The sequence below is a fragment of the Gracilinanus agilis genome, chromosome 2 (assembly GCF_016433145.1).
Source record: "Gracilinanus agilis isolate LMUSP501 chromosome 2, AgileGrace, whole genome shotgun sequence".
Lineage (NCBI taxonomy): Eukaryota > Metazoa > Chordata > Mammalia > Didelphimorphia > Didelphidae > Gracilinanus > Gracilinanus agilis.
Window position 1 is genome coordinate 612,511,837 of NC_058131.1, and position 20,451 is coordinate 612,532,287.

A 20,451-nucleotide genomic window follows, 5' to 3' on the forward strand; every position below is an offset into this window, starting at 1 on the left:
TGAACCAATAATAACTGAATAAGGTGTCTATACCATGGCAGGAGGACCAAGGTACATCAGGAAACCTTCATCTATACCTCTTATGGCTTCATAGGCCCCTCCATATTCAGTTACCTCCTCTAATGCTGCCAAATAAAGGCTTATGGTAAAGAAGAACTCTGTTTAGTTTTCAGAAGAGCCTTTTAGGTTGAGTGCCCCAAAAATGAAAACAAACTGATTCCACTCCTCAGTCTTTTTTACACATACTTTTTCTCTCATAGAAGAGTAAAAATAAGGTATGGAAACCTCAGGAACTAGAGTTTATACAACCACCTACCATTTCCCCAAAAGAAACCCAAAGAAAGAAAAGACATCTTTCAGTGGACCACCAATTACATGGAGGTTTGGGCATAGATCCAAGTATTCTGCAGGCCAATCTCCATGCAAATTATCCAAAATCCTGAGACCCTAAATTAGAGCCCTGACATTTTGCTAAATACTTTAATTTGAGGAATCTCACAAAAGCAAAAAGGGGTTCTATGATGGCCCAAGAGAGTAAAGGAGTCCAAAAGGCTCTCTATTCCATTTTGCACCCAGGAAGACTTAGCTGAGTTTGGGATATTACTCATAATATGTATTCATAGCCATAATGGGTCCCTCCAGAGCTGTTATGATGTATGCAGAGAACGTTTATTAACAATGGAAAACATTTGCATATTATGGATCCATAATACACAGCAAGCACAGCAAAAAACCTTATGAGAAGAAATTAACACACCCAACCCTTGGCTATTTTCCCACAGCTCAGCCCCTAAGAACTCATAAAAGCCAAATATATTTTTATGTTAAAACACTAAAAGGCCTTAATTCATGTTATGAGTTAATGACCTATGGACTCTCATTTCAAGGCATGAGCCTATTTTGAAGCTGAGCGCCCACAATCTTTCCACTATCCAGAAAGGTACCTAGCTGGAAAAATGTGATTTGCTCCCTTCTTCCCCACCCCACCCCACCCCCAGAGCAGTCATTTGGAAACTGCCTTATGTAATATGTGGAAATATAGATGTGTATGTATTTTTAGTTTACCAGAAAGCCCTCTCATGCCAAGGCTGAGTTGTCAAATGTCAAGTCTGAACTGAGAACAAATGTTACAGCTAAACTGCTGGCTCTTAAAAATAATAGCTCCAACAACATACCTTTAAATATAGCAAGGCTACTGAGCACCACTATAATTTTAAAAAATCGAAGTCAAAAACAAGCCTAGAGTACTTAGAAGCCCTGCAGGGCAAAAAAGGGACTGGGAGGAGGGAGAGAGAAAGCATCAGAAAATGGGCAAGAACAAAATCCCTCCCAAATGAAAACTTCCTTCCTCAGAGAAAAACCATTCCCCTATCTTTGGCTTTGTAATCTCTCCCAGCAGCCTTTGTGGAAGAAGACAGTGCTGGCTGTTATTTGAAAGTGGGCTGACTCGATCTTCTCACTGGAAAAAATAAAAGCACACTGGTTGTAGGTAAGTAAGCACAGTCCTGCTGTTGCATAATCGAGTGTGTGGGTGGAAGTGTTCACAATGAGCAGTTTGAAAGGCAGCTCTCTGAAGCACCAAACCCCAGTTATCACATGGAATTCAGCTACAGACACAGATAGGTATTATATATATATTTTACTGAGGCTTTTGATATCCATGGTAACAGGCAGGCTTCCTTTTCACCAAGAAAGAAGTCTTTCCGATGGGATATGCAGTGACCTGAATACCAGAGACAGACGGGTAATCCTCTCTACTTGCTAGTTCTCACTCAGATATTTGGGAATTTAGTTCTTTCAATTCCAGCCACTTCCATTTTGCTCCAGGAGACTTTGAGCATCAGTGGCACCTTTCTTGCCAAAGTATCTGCCCTCACTCTACTGGTGTTGCCCTGACATGCTGGCTGAAATGCTGGACAACGGGTACCACAGAGAGAAGGGGAAAAAGAATATTCTTTACAGATGGAGCACCAGACCAGTGGTTTAATGTACATGGTGTAAGCCAGATATAATTTCAAAATTCAGCCACTTTTCCCCCTAGATAAGTATATATATTAAGCATAATCTCAGGCAAATGACATCCTTTTTTTGTTGCTATTTTAAGGTGAGCCACCAAATATACATTCTGTTTACAAAACCAGCCCAGAAGTTATAACAACACCATGTAATTGAAAGGGGAAAAAAAACTCCTATTTTAAACATTTTAGCCATGAAGAGGATTTTATTTGTTTATTTGTTTTTTATAGGCAACACGCTGGAGTGCCAGAAAAAGCAAACAATACATCATTAGTCAAGCCCAAACCCATTCATTTCTAATTGGAGGGTTTTAGGGAAGGGAAGTCTAAAGCACAAAGTATATTACAGAAGCCATGAGAGACAGAAAAGATCTAAAGGGTTGGGTGTCACAGCAGTAACTGACCCAAGTGTCCTAATCACCTGTAACAAGAGAGATATACACTGAGCTTCTGTAACCTTCCCAAATACTTATCTATATGTGATACTTGACTAGCTTTTCTAAAGTTTCTTTCGGGGCTCTGAGACACAGTTGTTTATTTTTTTGATAGGGGGAGAGATGGAGGGGAATGTTTCATCTACCTTTCTGAAGTAAGAATTAAGAACTATGTTTTGTTCTCCTGTCCAGCAGACCTAAGTTTGCCCCCTTCTAAGCACCAGTTAGTGTTTATTATTTGGTTTTGACTGCTGCTACCTCTGAAAGAGCTAATCTAAAAGCAGAATTTACCAGCCCCCCAAAAAACACTCTGCAAGAGGGCTCACCATCAGAGGAAGGTGGTGTGGTTCCTAGAGGTGTGGCAGGGGTCGTTGGAACTGGGCTGACTGGGGTAGTCACCAAGCCCATTTCAGGATGGCTCTAAAGGAAAAAAGAGATACCTAAGTATGATAAACAAAAATCTGTTTCCCTTTCAGTACTATCTGCTTAGTTTCTCTCTGTTTTTAAAACTGAAAGCCCACTAAATAGAGACTGCCTCTTCTTCCAAGGTCTATACAGAACAGATCACTGTTGGTTCTCAATAAACATAAACCAAGAACTCTGCAGCCATGTTTCCTCTAGCATGTCAGAACTTAAGAACAGTTATTACATAACTCTCTCTGCAGAACCACCCCAGAAGAAGCAAGATGATGCTTACAAGTAGAGCAACAGCAGCCCTGTCTGGAACTAAAAAGGGTCCATTAAAATAGACTAAAAAATGTAGGTGAGTAAAGAAAAGGAAATACCTATGACTTTATAACCCTTTCCAGCTCTATGGCAACATAGGGACCAAGAAAATCTATCTAGTCAATAATGAAGCAAAAGAATCAGCTACTAGGAACCAAATAAAACTGCTGCCACTACTAATCATGGCCCTCACGATCTCAGGACAAAGTCCTTATGTACAGTCACAGAATTTGTACAGCAGACAAGAGACTTGGTACAAACAGTGAATAAAGTCTACCATGTTAGCCACAGACAAGGAAGTTCATCTTTAAAATGATATCTTCTTGGACAAAAGCATTAGTTCAAAAAAGACCTTATTTTTCTGAGGATACATTATGTGGATTCTATAAGTAGCTGCTGAGAGAGATCTGAGATGTCTCAACAACAACTTAAAAAAAAAAAGGAAAACTTTCTTTTAACAAAAGCCACCATACATATTTTAAGTGGCCTGACTTCAGAATAAAATCACGTTATCAATTTTTAAAGATAGTTTTCACAGATAGCACTTGAGCTCTCAGTCTATTTTGGTTTCTCCTCTTTGCTGACCCCTAAGAATGTTCCTGCATCACCCTGCAATGTTTCCATGTGCTTGTGACTTCTTGCCTTCGGGTTTTATAAACTACCTTATCTGCTAACAGCAATCTGCCCTCCTACCCTAACCTAGTGCTAGATTGGATTTCCTCTATTTCCTCCCCTTGAAATTGGTGAGATCATAAATAAGTGACTTAGCCTATTTTATCTCCTGTAGTAATTCAGTGGTGATTTGTAAAGATGGAAAGAGTGATGCAAAAATTCAAATGGGGAGATAATCCCATAGGATTTCCAGTGAGCAAAATGGAGTAATCCCAATTCATTTGGGTTAACTGGATCAACATGCTGGTCAAGACCATTAATCACTCATCTTAGCAGGTCCACTTCAGCACCAAATGGAAACACACACATTTGGGGATACTGTAAAGCAAAAGTAACTGATGAAATTCTTAAATTACTATCATTCCCAGAGGTCAAACAAGATTTAAATAGGCTAGTCCTAAAATATGATATAGCCAAAGGAGCCTTTCTGCACTCAGCCCAAACAGGATATTCCCTTACAGCAACCAACCTGTGCTAATACTGTGATGAAATTCCGATTTAAATGAACAGCTTCATAAAGAGCCAGAAGAATTGCCTCATTGGTTCTGGGAAAGGAGAGAACAGATCAGAGGATGTCAAGCTGGGGGTTAATCAATTTAAATCAACCCAACCTATCACCATCCATCCATTTCCTGAAGTTCTAAACCTCACACCACTCTCATTCACACCAGCCCCTTCATCTGCACACTCCCCTCAACCCTATCTTAAGTAATGCTTTCTCCTCAACTCATGTGCCCAGAGTCAAGACAGGTAGTTTAGGTCACCCAATTCAGTTTCCTCAAGGACTCTCCTCATCATTTTCATTTACCCATCTCTCTTTCTTTATTCCTCTCCATTCCAGCAGATCGTAGGATCATAGATTTAGAATTTCAAGGGACCCGAGAGGCTATTGATCCCAACCACTTCATTTTATGGATGAGAAAATTGAGGTACAGAGAAGTTAAGTGACTTGTCACAAAGCTAGTAAGTATGTGAAGTGGGATTTGAAGACAGCTGTTTCTGACTCTAGCTCCTAGGACCTGTGCTTGTGACTCTTTCCAGAGCTGCTGTCCTTTAAAGAACCATTGGCCTCTAAATCTTTCAGCAGCTTAGCTCCCTAGCTCTGCTTCCATTTCACTCTAAAGAAAGCTTGGAGCAGCTTTAGAACTTCCTGAGAAACAATGGGCATTAGGCCAAGGAAGAGCTCTCTTGGCCTGTTATTATCTAAAACCCCAAGAACACACTGATGAATCACTAAAAAAAAAGTTTGAATCCTGGAAAGATTTACAAGAAGTGACATTTTCTATTTCCAATTCCAGCTGGCAAGCCCACCACTAAAGCCCAAGCCATTGCAGAGAGAATGTCAGTGCACTTACTGAACAGAAATGTTCTCATGGGCATCTGCTATGAACATGCTGCCCACCTGTGGAAGAAAGGAGAATTGCAGGGTGTCAGGAAAGAAGACAGGCCTTGTGCCTCCCCCCTAGGTAGTAGCAATAGCTGATATTTAGAAAGAGCTCTGAGGTTTGCAAAGCACTTCACATATACTATTTCACATGTGTGGAGCCTTCAGCCTCTCAGCCCTTTTAACAACAACAACAAAAAATTCACTAGATCCTCTATTCAAAAAGACTTTGTAAGAAAATTCCCCAAATCCTCAGGCATTTTTTTAACTCCTACAAGCTAAACGTATGAGTTCTCAGACAAAGTAGTCAATAAATATTATGTAATTTATCCCTTAACCTAGGTGAAAAATGGCCAATTTCAAACCCTCTCTGAAGCATATTATCTTTCATGAGGACTAATCACTCAAAACAAGAGCCTCAGGGGGCAGCTGGGTAGCTCAGTGGAGTGAGAGTCAGGCCTAGAGACGGGAGGTCCTAGGTTCAAATCTGGCCTCAGCCACTTCCCAGCTGTGTGACCCTGGGCAAGTCACTTGACCCCCATTGCCCACCCTTACCAATCTTCCACCTATGAGACAATACACCGAAGTACAAGGGTTTAAAAAAAACAAAACAAAAAAAAAAAAAAAAAAAAAAAAACAAGAGCCTCATTTAAAAAGAGCTAGACTCTAGGGACTGCTGGACACATCCAAAAGCCAGGCCCTAGGAGTTACCCAAAAGTGCACAGGCTACAGCCATTTTATGTTTCATAGATGATTGTCATAAAATGCTAGAGAAGGAATGGATCTTTGAGATCACATAGCCCAACTCTCCTATTGCATAAAGGAGGAAACTGACCCAGAGAGATAATGTGATTTACCCAAGGGAATATATAGCTTCTGACTCCCAATACAGTATTCCTTCAAACACTATATTATATTGCCTCTCACAGGCTCAGAAATATTGTAATTTGGGCTTCCAATCATAATAGTTTCATGGGTAGAGGAAGCTTCAGAGGCACCAATAGGTATCATCTACACACAGAAATACACATACACTCAATGGACTCACTATCACCTAAAACTATAATTAAGACTTCATTCCTTAATCTTAAGATTTCTCATCTCCTATTAAAACACAAACTATTGTGACAATACAAAGTCTTATTAGTCATTTGTAACTTAATGCTAATGAGTTCATTAACATTGCTGAAGCCCAGGTTTTGACAGAGAAAAGAAGGGACACAGGCTTAGAGACAATGCATAACTGAGAAAGAAGCAGGGGAAGGTCTTAGGGGGGAGGGGGCAGAAAGGAAGGAAGGAAGGAAGAAAGGGTAAGAAGCAGAGTGGGCCAAGTACAAAGAAAAATGGAATGAGAACTCAAAGAATTGAGGTCTAGTCCTGACTACCAATAATTAACTGTATAAACTTAGTCAAATATTTTCCCTTCAATACTTTGATTTTCCCTTTTAGAAAAAATAGGACTAAAAGTAGGTAATCTCTGAAGTTCTGTCATTCAACTCTATTTCTTTGATACGAAGAATTTTGTCAACTTCTTCCCTGATAATGAATGCAACAGCTGACCTACCACTAGGGCTATTTGTGTGATGGATATCCTAAAGGACAAAGTTTCACAGTTGTTAACATTTGAGGGGCCAATAACTCAGACCCCCTTCTAGAATTATCTCTCTGGCTAATAAGAAAATCTATTTTTCATGACGACTATCTATATGGAAATGCTTGCCTTCTCAAGAAGGGAAGGAGAGAATTTGGAACTCAAAAACTATTTTGGAAAAAAAATGCTTAAAATTGTTTTTACATGTAATTAAATAAAAATATTCTTAGTTTTGTCTCTCAAAAATCATCCCCAGAGGATCTAAACGGATCACCCTAGTGCAAATATCAATAATATGGAAATAGGTTTGATCAATGACATATGTAAAACTCAGTGGAATTGCTCATTGGCTATGGGAGGAGGGTGGGAAGAGGGGAGGGAAAGAATATGAATCATGGAACCATGGAAAAATTTTCTTAATTAATCAATAAAATTAAATTTTAAAAAAATCAACCCCAGAGAGCCCAAGTCAAAATAATCCTTTCTGCTGCCCCAACTGGTTCCAATCCATGACTATTATATTTTGTACCATCACCCTCACTGTCTCTAAACCACATGCACTTATAGTCCTACAGCTTAATATCAGAGAATGGAACACTGGACAAGGAATCAGGAAATCTGAATTCATATCCTACTGCAGACAATTATTAGCTCTGTGACCTGAGGCAAGTCATAACCTCACCTCAGTTTCCTCAACAATAAAAATTAGGATAATAACAACACATATCTCTTAGGGATGTTGTGAGGATCAAAAGAAATAACAAATATAAATCACTTTGTAAACTGTAAAGTACTAGATAAATGCTAGCTACTATTATTTTTACTATCATTATTCTGAGCAGAGGTCTGGCTACCTGTCCAGACATCATCTATTTCTGAAAACTGACACCAAGTCAGGCTTACCATGTTAGTTAGGGCTGAGAAAAAGCCACTCTGGTGTTCTTCTTCCTTATCTTTGTATTGCCTAAACAGACAAAAGAAACCTCCATTTTATTTTGTTATTATTTATCAAGTGAATGGTTCTGTCTTGGGCACTATGAGCAAAACAAGAAAATTAGGGCATGAAATTCTTCATGGAAACTGACCAGTCACCTTTGGAGAAAACAACCATAGTAAAAAGCTGGCCTCTGGAGATGCTCCAGCTGCCCCAAAGTTCTAATGTGCACCAAAATGCATGTTCTCTTTGGGAAAGGCTTGGAAAGAAGGAATGAGGAGCGTGAAAATCCTACACCATATGGGTGATTCCGTTATTTCCCAAACAGATTGTTACTTGAAAACCGTGGCAGGGAAATTACTTTAAGACCATTACTGTGAAAATCTTGTTTGTCTATGAAGGTAAAGAAAGGAGATAAACTATTTGTGGTAACAGGATTTTTTTTTTCTAAAATTCCAAAAAAAAACCAACCAGTTTCTGAAATTCCAGCACCCAGCTTTTTGTGAGGAAAGCATGGACAAGAACTGGGAAAACCAATACCTGCACAAGTGGGAACACTCCTGACCTGTGTCTACAAATTACCAGCTCCTCTCACATTGCCATTGAGTCCAACTACAAAGGAAGCACCCATTTTTCAGGTTTTTTTCAGTCTTAAAGAGAACTATGTACCTAAACTTCAAATGTTCTTTTCTTGTTTCGGTGCAATGTATATGGAAGTACAAAGTGTACAAAGGAGCATGGTGAGTGGCTAAAGCCAGAGACATCAAATCTGGAAACTATCACCCTATTTTCACCCCCTCCCCCTCTGTTTTAAGATCTCATTCTTAAAGCAAAGGCAATTGACTAGCACTTGATCCAGGGGCTCAGCATCTAAGACCAGTTTCTTTACAAGCAGTGCACCCTAAGATAAGAAAAGATGAAACCACCCCCAATTCTACTCACCAAGGCCTCAGATACAAATCTGTTTCCAACTCGGTCAATTAATACTGGTTGAGAACCAGAACCACATCTGGAAAGGTGAACTTACCTGTTATACTCAGACAAAGCCTGAGCAATCACAAGCCCCATTCCCTGCAAGGAGACAAGACAACACAGGAGAATGAGTAGTCCTTTGGGGTCAAGAAATCACTAAACATACTCTTTCTAGCCCAAGCCCAACAAGCTGCACCTAGGAGTTATCACTGAGGAGAGAAATTGTGTAAGCCAGGAAATATCCAGAAGTAGAAAGGCACTTCTTTGAAGAAAGATTTTTCAAATCTCATTTTCTAACTCAATGCTCCCAGACATTATTAAAATACAGTAACAAGGAGTAAGATAGACTAACCCAGATAGTTGTCAGTTTCAGTGGGAACATTTCTGCCTTAGAAGTGCAGATTGAGTTAGACTCTTCAAATAAAAAGCTCTTAAATGTTTCCAAAACAACCACAACATGTGAGGCAATGAGTCCCATGCCAAATGAGAGTGTATATAGGACAATCCTCTTCCTTTTAGGCCACAGGAAAACAAAAGTACAAAGTGAAAAAACATCTGATGCACCAGGTAGCTTACTATCCTTCCCTGGAGACATCCTGAGTGAATAATAAGAATTAACTAAAACACCCAGAAGGAGAATGTTCAAGCACAAATTTTACCTAAGGGAAAGTCAAAGTTCATGATGGGGAGATGAGAAAGGGACATAATCTAGGAGTCTAGAGTCCTGTTTACCTCTTTTAATTGACACTTCCACTATGCTGAGAAGAGAAACATTGTTCTCATGTTCAAGAAAATGCATCCCTTCCAACTTTAACAGGTAAGGCCTTGAAATATGTATTTCCGGTTACTTCTCAATAGGAACCTATCTCAGCAGCTAGGTGGCATAAGGATAGAACATCAGACCTGAAGCTGGGAGTTCGAATCTAGCCTCAGACACTTCTTAGCTGTGACACTAGACAAGTCACTTAACCCATTAGCCTTAACCCTTCTATCCTAGAGTTCTTACTAAAACAGAACGGATTTTAAAAAAAGAAAGAAAAGAAAACTGTCACTTCTTGGTCTCAACAATTCTCAGACCACTGGCCCTGCTTCCAGATTAATCCCTGAAGCCACTGTCTAGGGCAGTATTGGGCAAACTACAGCCTGCGGGCCAGATGCAGCTCCCTGAAATATTCTATCTGGCTGTGTGACATTATTCCTAATCAAACGAATACAATGAGTAGGATACAATACAATGAAACTTTGAAAAAGCTGCCTTAGAAACAGATTGACAGATGAGCATTTCCTTTCCTTTGGCCCCCTCTTTAAAAAGTTTGCCCATCACTGATCTAGGGGAACAGTATCTCTTAAGAAGGGGCCTCTGCCATTCTTGCTACCACTAACACCAACAGCCACTGCTGAGGCAGGCAAGACAACCTAGCCAAAGCAATAAGTCACCCTGAAAGAAAGTATCATGTACCAAGCATGTCAAACTACTGCTAACACCAACCACCAGACCATCAGCTCTGCTTCTAGTCTAAGCTCAGGTATTTTAGTACCTGGATCCTCAGCAGAGTAACCCGAAGTTACTGAAAAAGTGGAAAAGAAAAGTTCTCACCCCCAAAGTCCTTGGCACCATCAACATGGCTCAACATTAAAAGCCATATGGCTCTATCAATAGAAATGACACTGGAGAAGATGCATTACCAACTGTTTTGCCATTACACCTTAATGCATGAAGATAGTCTGACTTGACTTGAAACCTATGTGAATATGAGCATCTTGTTGAGAATGGGGAGTATGTTGCTTTTCCACTTGTTTTCTTTAATTTTGTATACAGTAAATATTTAATCAATGATTTTTCACTCATTCATCCCTTTTAGGGAATTTAACATAATCAACTCAAAATGACAGGCAACCATAGCCCATTAAAATGTGATATCAGCTAGGCTGTTTTGCCATGATCAGTAAATCTCTTCCCCCAAATCTCCAGTCTTCAAAGAGTTCAGGAATACCAAAGGCCCTAGGAGTGGGACTTTACAAAGGAGTATATCTTCCCTTTACACAGGGCCATATGAAATCCAGACGATGAACCAAGGCTATAAAGAAATGTCAATGGTACTAACACAGAATCAAGCAGAGGAGATGACTTACAAGGTGCCAAATACTCACATTGAGAGTGGCTTCATCATCCACAATAGACAGCTTTACAATATAAGGGTTCACAGACTGTTAAACAAAAGAAAAGGCTCCAGGTTAGTATGGCCTAGTTTAATAAAGAGCCCATTAGCTATTTAGCAAAGCACTGAACTAAAATGCCTCCACAGGGACTTAGTTCTCTGTCTCTGTCAATGCACAATGCTTCCTCCCACCAAATCCCAAGCCATTCAGTTTCAATCCATCATGTTTGACCCATTACAAGGGACTAAACTTTCAGAACACACACACACACACATACATACATACACAGTCTTTTGACCCTCATTTGGACTGACTAGACTCAAGGATACAATCATCCCCTACTCCACTCTCTTCTATTAGTTGCTTTTAAGAGGTAAGTGAACACTGCTAAACCTATTTGGTCTTATTCTGCCAACAATCTGCTGAGTCTATGGGGACAGTTGCCTCTGAGGACCCATAGGCATCCTCCTCCCCAGTAGGCACATCTTTGTAAGTTGCTAACTTGCACTTATGGAGCATTTTTATCCCAAAGGCTCCCCAACCATTTCACCAGCCACACACAGGGTCTGATTCACCCACCCGTAAAACAAAGCCACCTTGGGGGTGGAAAGTGGCAGCTGCTTAACAGTCAGAGAGAGGCTGCTTATGGATCCAGTACCCAAATAACACTGCAGGGGGAACTGAAGGAAACAGGATGTAATTACCCAAACTACAATCTGGCCAAGGACACTAAGACTTAGTGATTGTCCAATCACTTGCTATACTGGAAGATTTCTCTAGCACCTCCAGACCCAATCCCAGCTTGGCATCATATGAAAATAGAGTCAAAATGACCAAGTTGTTGAACCAACACCTTCAAAACTGAACAAGCACCAGTGACCTATCCCCTGATAATGTCTACCCCTGGCTAATCATGGACATCACATTGGTTTAGATATCTCAATAAATAGTTTTTGAAACCCAAGGAGATCAAGGAACAATAGTTCTCAGATCAATGGGTTTTATAACTACCAAGAAAACCCATTATTGAAAGACTTGGAAACCTTCTGTGAAAGGCATTTCTGTAACCAGGGTCCCTTAACTGAACATTCTAATCCCCCACATAGATCCTATTAAAACAAGTTTCTGGGGCATCTTTACTGTCTTGGTAGGATACAAGAAAAGATAGTATTGCATTACTGAAAGCCAAGAGTGTAAGAAGACTTCCTAGATGAAACTCAAAAAGAGTCAGGGCTCAGTCCATTTGCTGCCTGTTTTATCTCTCCAATGGTTCTTCCTACAGTTAACAGATAAATGCTATGTTGCTGCTCACATTATAAGCTCCAGAAGAGGTCCAAGAGTACTCAGCTCTCAGAAGGGCAAGGCTAGCCCCAAGCTAACCAGGAAATGCTTAGGGCTGGATGACATGTCATCAAAAAGGAAAACCTATCCCTGCCCAGTTTAGGCTACTTTGAGGAATAACAGGATCATAAGATCACAGATTTAGAGCTGGAAGGGCCCTTAGAAAATATCTCATTCAACCTTCTCATTTTATATGAGACCCAAATAAGCTAAGTGCTTTACCCGGGGTCATACTAAGTGTCTTGGTCAGAATCCAAACCCAAACCTTCTTAACTCCAAGTCTAAAAATCTATTCACCTCACCACATTGTCTCTCAGCACATGAGCAGCATTTGCTTTGAGCCCCTGCTGAAGCAACAACCTAAATTAAATCCTCATTCTACCAGCTGATCCACAAAATGTCATGTTCCTGTTAAAAAAGTGGTAGAGAACACCTTGGCCATGGCTGAAGAAATTACTGTACCATGAATAAAATTATTCTCTTCCACCAAACCATCATGGTTATGTTCCTTTTAAAGCTTGTTCAAAAGGAAACTCTTTAAACAGAAAAATAGGAACAACTTGCAGAGATATAAGAATCAAAATTAAAATCTGGGAGAACTTCACACTGAGGACAGCAGCTATTAGGGACCAACTAACTTAGTGCTTTTTCCATAGAAAGTTGACCAGGCCCATGTGGCCAGGGTCCTATATGCCACAAAATAATAATAGCAAGCATTTATATAGCACTTCAAATGTAGTATCTCATTTGATACTCAAAATAGCCTTTTAAAGTAGGTGTTATCATTACTCCCATTTTACAGATGATGAAATTGAGGCAAACAGATGGAGTGATTTGCCCATAAGTATTAGAGGCAATATTTGAAATCAGGTCTTCCTGATTCCAAATCAAATGTGCTACTCATTAGAATACCATGCCATTGCAATTTGCTTAATTCCATAGACACAGATCAAACTATGTACCTATTTTAGCTTGTGATTCTTTTAGCGCCAGAACCAGCCTACTTTTCATATCATGGGGCAGAGTTAAAAATATAGAGAGCCTTCACAGAATCATTGCAATTCACAAGTTTCTGCTTTATACTGAGTACTTGTTCCAAGGCAGAAGAGTAGTTAAAGACTAGGAAATGAGGGTTAAGGGACATGCCCAGGATCACATGACTAAGAAGTAACTGAGGCCAGATTTGAGCCTGCGACCTCTCATTCCTAGGCCTGGCTCTCAATGTAAAGAGCTACCCAATTGCCCCTGATCACTCTATTTCAATATAAATTATTTCCTTTTGCAATGTTGTGTATTGAAATAAGCGAATTGTTTTACTTATTAAGATGAGAAATTGGTAAAGTACTGTTCTCTGTCTGTGTCAGGCTGATAGGAAATGATAGGTCTTTAAAGTTTTATTAGACTTCCAAAAGGTCCAATGACACCAAGAAAGTTAAGAACCCCTATTCTAGAGGCATGAGAAAAATCAAAATGGCCATCAGGCTACACTCTCCAAGTACTACAAGATAACAGGTATCTGAAAAGGGACATATATTTATTTCTAGATTTGTCATTCTATTCCTTTGTTCCTATATCATTCTCTAAGAGAAGCTTATGCATCCTGGGAATTTATGACTAATTGATATTGGTACAAAGATTCTAGTTCATCTTGAAACACTAGACAGCATTCCCCAATTCTGCTTTTCTACCCAAGAATGTGAGCTGAGTATTTGCACTGCCCATAAATTTTCTCTTCAACTAGAATAAACAAAGGCTGACAAGTATCACAAAACTGTCCTCAGGCAAATAGTCAGAAGAGCTTGGGAACTGACAGCTTTCATCCAATTCAATGGTTCTGTTATTTGGATAAAAGAAATCAGGCTACATAGAGAAGGGTTTCTTGTTGCTGTACTTGACAAAAGGCCAGTATAATGCATTCCCCCTGCTCCCAAGCATGAATCCTAGTCTTTCCTTAGTATTATCCTTTTTATATGTATGTTCTGCCTTTTGGAATAGATGAGGCTGGTACACTGGCAGGATCAGCATCCTTGAATTCAAAGGCATTGGAACCTAGAAACCAATAAACCTGGTTGCTGATTAATCCAGAAGGAAAAAAAACTCTTAAACTCCAGAACTAATGGGGAAAAGGAAAAGTGTCCAACTGCTAAAACATAGTTCAAAAACAATTCATAAACTCCTCCAGACCAAGGGCAACTCCAATACAGGTACATCTGCTTTGAGAAATTTGCTAAATGAAAACTAAATTTATCAAATCAAAAGATAAATTAGGGAATAACTATCTTATGGAAAGATTTATCATGGGGATTTTTAAATAGCAAGTTTCCTTAGTGAATTGAAAATAAGATTCATTACCAAAATTATATACAAATTTTTAGAGTCATATCTACTTCATAAAACAAGCTGAACCTGCAACATGTGTTAAAAGAACTTTTTCTTTTCTTTTTTGGGAGCAAAAGGAAGAGAAGAATAATAAGGTTAAAAAAGGAAAAGAAGGTCAAAAGGGTTATTAAGAAATCTTTTTTTTTTTAATTGCAGAGAACAGGGGGTAGCTGGGTGGCTCAGTGAATCTCTAGAGAGCCAGGCCCAGAAATGGGATGTCCTGGGTTCAAATATGGCCTCAGACACTTCCTAGTTGTGTGACCCTGAGCAAGTCAATTAACCCCCATTGCCTAGCCCTTACCACTCTTCTGGCTTGGAACTAATATACAGTATTGATTCTAAGACAGAAGGTAAGAGTTTTAAAAAAAAATGCAGAGAACATTTAAGATAAGCTGCATAGCTTTGAAAGCTACAGATTGAACATACTAAATGCTGAAAAAATAGCAAGCTTTATGTATTCACAATCTGCAGATTCATGTGCAATCCTTTCCTTCTGCTGAATCATGTATATGAAAATACCCATTTTATTTGGTATTTCTTAACTTCATAATACAAATAAATATATATATATATATGCATGTGTGTGTGTGCGCACACACACACATATATATCTTTTTTTTTAAACCCTTACCTTCTGTCTTAGAGTCAATACTGTGTATTGGCTCCAAGGCAGAAGAGTGGTAAGGGTAGGCAATGGAGGTTAAGTGACTTGCCAAGGGTCACACAGCTAGGAAGTGTCTGAGGCCAGAGTTGAACCTAGGACCTCCTGGCTCTAGGCCTGGCTCTCAATCCACTGAGCCACCCAGCTGTCTCCTACAAATATATTTTTAAGAAAATCTACCTGCAAAAAATTAAATCAGTCTCCAGTGAGCACACAGAGAGAAGGGCAATTAATAGGGCAAATGAAATTTAGTCGATGTAAAACAATATTTCTCAAAAAGTCTGCCACGGCACAACATAAAAAAGGCTGAGGACATAAGTTGCTCTCACCTCATACTTCCTGTAGTTCACCAGCAAAGCCAGAAGGACAACAGCATCATACCCATGCTCCCTGCGACTTGGAGGGTGGGAGAGAATCTGCAACAAGAACCAAAAATGCAGAGTAGTGCCAGCTCCTAGCCCTGAAAATATAGACAAAGAGGCTCATCCATAGAGAGAGAAGGGGAAAGGAGAAATGACCTACCTGTAAAATAGCTTCAAAGATGCTATTGATCATTACATATTCCAGGATAGTGTTTTGGCTGATGTTATCTGTCACCTGGAAGCAAAAATCAGATTTGTGTAAAGTCTACACTGAGATCAGATTCTTAACACACATTTCCCCATTCCAGGGTCTGAAAACAGAAATGTTAACTTAAAAAGAAAAATATTAACTTCCTTGCAAGCCAACAATGACTTAGTAAGTACTTGCTAAATGCAGGGTACTGTGATAGATGCTACAGGAGATAAAAACTTTAGATAAGACATAATCTCTTGTAGTGTTCACAGACTAGCAGCAAAATGTATGTGTTTGCAGAGAGAAAGATAAAAAGACTGAGAGAGACAGAAAGACAGATAGAGAAAGAGAGAGGAGAAAAAGGGAGAGGGAGGAAGAGAGTGGGGAGAAAGAGAGAAAAGGAGAAAAAGAAAGGGAAGAGTTATTGTAGGGAGTCCTGATTTGTTCCATGTGAGAACTCTCTATAACCAGGCAAATTCCAGTATCTATTACTTCACAGAGAAGCCTCAACAAGCTCCTTAACACTCAGAGAAATTAAAAGTCTTGCCCAGGGTGACACATAATTAAAAGTGTTTGAGCTTCCAGGTTAAGATGGTGGCAGAGCAGAGGCAAGGCGACTTTCTCACCTTACCAACGGATATAAAGTACATCCAAAGGACAAGAAAACAAAATCCAGATGAAAGAAGGAACCCCACAACAGGGCTCAGTATCGAAGGTACATGGGATTTGGGCACTTTCATGCTATAAGTGGGGGAAATAGCTCCCATCAAAACTCAAGGGGATCACCCCTCCCCCACCACCCACAGTACCAGAGTTAGAGCAAGAAGGGGCACAAAATCTAGCCCCTAGGCAGCTGGCTGGCACTACCAGGAGCTTGACCCTGAGAGCAGCAAGACCTCAGATCCCAGGTGCCTGGAAAAGTCATACCTTGGACATGGGAGTGGGGCTGAGAGAGGCAGCAGCAGCGCCCAGCTCTCTCAGACTCAGAGAAAAATCTCAGGTGGAGGAGCAAGTGTGGGCCAAGTCCCAAGCTCTGGGCAGCTGGCTAGGAATACGGGGGCTTGACCCTGAAAACAACTAGACCAGATATGCCAAGAGGCTGGAAACTAAGACTTTGGACACGAGAGTGGGGCTGAGAGAGGCAGCAGCAGCACCCAGCACGCTCAGACTCAGGGGAAAATCTCAGGTGGAAGAGCAAGCATGGGCCAAGTCCCAAGCTCTGGGAAGCTGGCTAGGAACACGGGGGCTTGATCTTGAAAACAGCTAGACCAGAGACCTTAGGAGGGCCCCCAGAGAAGCCAAGAGACTCACAAAGTAGCCTCAGGCAAAAAACTGCTCCCTAACTCCATACAAAGAGAATCAGATTGCCTTACTCAGCCTTCTGGCAGATAAAACATAATGATGCCAATCAAGGCCAATTAAGAAATAAACAAGAATACCAAGAAAAAAGCTCAAACACTTGATAACTTCTGCACAGAAAAAACCCAGAAAACAGAGTAGGACAAACAATTAAAGACATCCAAACCTTCCCCAAAAAATGAAAATGGGTCACAAGATCTTGAAGAGTTCAAATCTGAGATTATGAGAAAGATGGAAGAGATCTGGCAAGAAAATAAGTTTAAAAGGCAAAATTTTGCAATTGGAAAGTGAGGCTCAGAAATCAAATGAATTGATAAGCAAACTGAAGACCAGAAATGACCAGCTAAATCAAACCAAAAAATAAATAAGAAAGAGATAAGAAAGGTAAATGAAATCCTAGAAAAATTAGATTTAATAAATATGTAGAGAAAAATAAATAGGGACAAAAAGGAATATACCTTCTTTTCAGCTGCACATGGTACATTCACAAAGATTGACCATGTAATAGGGCATAGAAACATTGCAAAGAAATGCAAAAGAGCAGAAATAATAAATGTAACCTTCTCAGATCATAATGCAATAAAAATAATAATTAGTAAGGGCACATGGACAGGCAAATCAAAAACTAATTGGAAATTAAATAATATGATTCTCCAAAACCAGTTAGTTAAAGAAGAAATCATAGAAACAACCAATAATTTCATTGAAGAGAATGACAATGATGAAACATCCTATCAAATTCTGCAGGATGCAGCTAAGGCAGTACTCAGGGGGAAATTTATATCCTTGAATGCATATATTAACAAATTAGAGAAGGCAAAGATCAATGAACTGGGCGTGCAAATTAAAAAACTAGAAAGGGAACAAATTAAAAATCCCCAGGTAAATACCAAATTGTAGATTATAAAAATTAAAAGAGAAATCAATAAAATTGAAAGTAAAAGAACTATTAAATTAATAAATAACACTAAAAGCTGGTACTTTGGAAAACCAGATAAAATAAACAAAGTACTGGTCAATCTAATTTAAAAAAGGAAAGAAGAAAACCAAATCATCAGTATTAAAGATGAAAAGGGAGACCTCATCTTTAATGAAGAGGAAATCAAGGCAATCATTAAAAACTATTTTGCGCAATTATATACCAATAAATATAGCAATCTAGGTGAGATGGATGAATATTTACAAAAATATAAATTGCTTAGATTAACAGTAGAAGAAAGAGAATAATTAAATAATCTCATGTCAGAAAAAGAAATTGAACAAGCCATCAAAGAATTCCCTAAGAAAAAATCCCCAGGACCAGATAGATTCACAAGTGAATTCTATCAAACCTTTAAAAAACAACTAATTCCAATACTATACAAACTATTTGACATAATAAGTAAAGAAGGAGTTCTACCAAACTCCTTTTATGATACAAATATGATACTGATCCCAAAGCCAGATAGATCAAAAACAGAGAAAGAAAACTACAGACCAATTTCCTTAATGAACATACATGCAAAAATCTTAAACAGAATACTAGCAAAGAGACTCCAGCAAGTGATCACAAGGGTTATTCATTACGATCAGGAGGGATTTATACGAGGAATGCAAGGATGGTTCAACATCAGGAAAACCATCCACATAATTGACCATATCAACAAGCAAACCAACAAAAACCAGACGATTATCTGAATAGATGCTGAAAAAGCCTTTGACAAAATACAACACTCATTCCTATTGAAAACATCAGAAAGTATAGGAATAGAAGGACCTTTCCTAAAAATAATAAACAGTATATATCTAAATCCATCAACAAGCATCATACGCAATGGGGATAAATTAGAAGCCTTCCCAATAAGATCAGGCATGAAACAAGGAATCTATCGCCTCTATTATTTAACACTATACTAGAAACACTAGCAGTAGCAATTAGAGAAGAAAAAGATATTGAAGGTATAAAAATAGGCAATGAGGAGACTAAGCTATCACTCTTTGCAGATGATATGACGGTCTTCTTAAAAAATCCTAGAGAATCAACTAAAAAGCTAATAGAAATAATCAACAACTTTAGCAAAACTGCACTGCAGGATACAAAATAAATGCACATAAATCATCAGCATTTCTATATATCTCCAACACATCATAGCAGCAAGAGGTAGAAAGAGAAACACCATTTAAAATCACCCTAGACAATATAAAATACTTGGGAATCTATCTACCAAAACAAACATAGGAATTATATGAAAAAACCTACAAAACACTTTCCAAACAATTAAAACTAGATCTAAAGAATTGGAAAAACATTGATTGCTCATGGGTAGGATGAGCTAACATAATAAAAATGACCATTCTACCCAAATTAATTCATCTATTTAGTGCCATACCTATCAAACTACCAAAAAACTTTTTTACTGAATTAGGAAAAAAAACTATAACAAAGTTCACTTGGATGAACAAAAGATCAAGAATATCAAGGGAAATAATGAAAAAAAATGTGAAGGAAGGGGGCCTAGCAGTACCAGATATTAAACTATACTATAAAGCAGCAGTCATCAAAACAATATGGTACTGGCTAAAGAGACAGAAAGGAGGATCAGTGGAATAGACTTGGGGTAAGTGATGTCAGCAAGACTATCTATGATAAACCCAAAGAGCCCAACTTTGGGGACAAAAATCCACTATTTGACAAAAACTGTTGGGAAAATTGGAAAAAAATATGGGAGAGATTAGGTTTAGATCAATATCTCACACCCTACACCAAGATAAATTCAGAATGGATGAATGACTTGAATATAAAGAAGGAAACTATAAGAAAATTAGGTGAACGTAGAATAGTATACCTCTCAAATCTATGGGAAAGGGAAGATTTTAAAACCAAGCAAAAGTTAGAAAAAATTACAAAATGTAAAATAAATAATTTTGATTATATTAAATTAAAAAGGTTTTGTACAAACAAAAACAATGCAACCAAAATTAGAAGGGAAACAACAAACTGGGAAAAAATCTTTATAACAAAAAACTCTGACAGAGGTCTAATTACTCAAATATACAAGGAGCTAAAACAATTGTATAAAAAAATCAAGCCATTCCCCAATTGATAAATAGGCAACGGACATGAATAGGCAATTTTCTGGTAAAGAAATCAAAAGTATCAATAAGCACATGAGAAAGTGTTCTTCCATCAGAAGACCTTCTCCTTTTAAAGGGGTCACTTATGTGTCACTTCCTCTAATAATTAGAGAAATACAAATCAAAACAACTCTGAGGTATCACCTCACACCTA

General features: G+C 38.7%; 1 protein-coding gene across 1 annotated transcript in view; it reads right to left on the bottom strand.

Moving 5' to 3' along the window:
* ARMH3 (armadillo like helical domain containing 3) overlaps positions 1-20,451 on the bottom strand; it is a 198,571-nt gene that overhangs the window by 163,117 nt on the left and 15,003 nt on the right. The window contains exons 6-13 of the mRNA XM_044665517.1: positions 15,792-15,866; positions 15,599-15,685; positions 10,880-10,936; positions 8,784-8,827; positions 7,726-7,786; positions 5,203-5,249; positions 4,317-4,392; positions 2,776-2,869 (exon numbers count right to left, since the gene is read on the bottom strand). Coding sequence (XP_044521452.1) covers positions 2,776-2,869; positions 4,317-4,392; positions 5,203-5,249; positions 7,726-7,786; positions 8,784-8,827; positions 10,880-10,936; positions 15,599-15,685; positions 15,792-15,866 — 541 coding nt within the window. The remainder of the gene's footprint in view (positions 1-2,775; positions 2,870-4,316; positions 4,393-5,202; positions 5,250-7,725; positions 7,787-8,783; positions 8,828-10,879; positions 10,937-15,598; positions 15,686-15,791; positions 15,867-20,451) is intronic.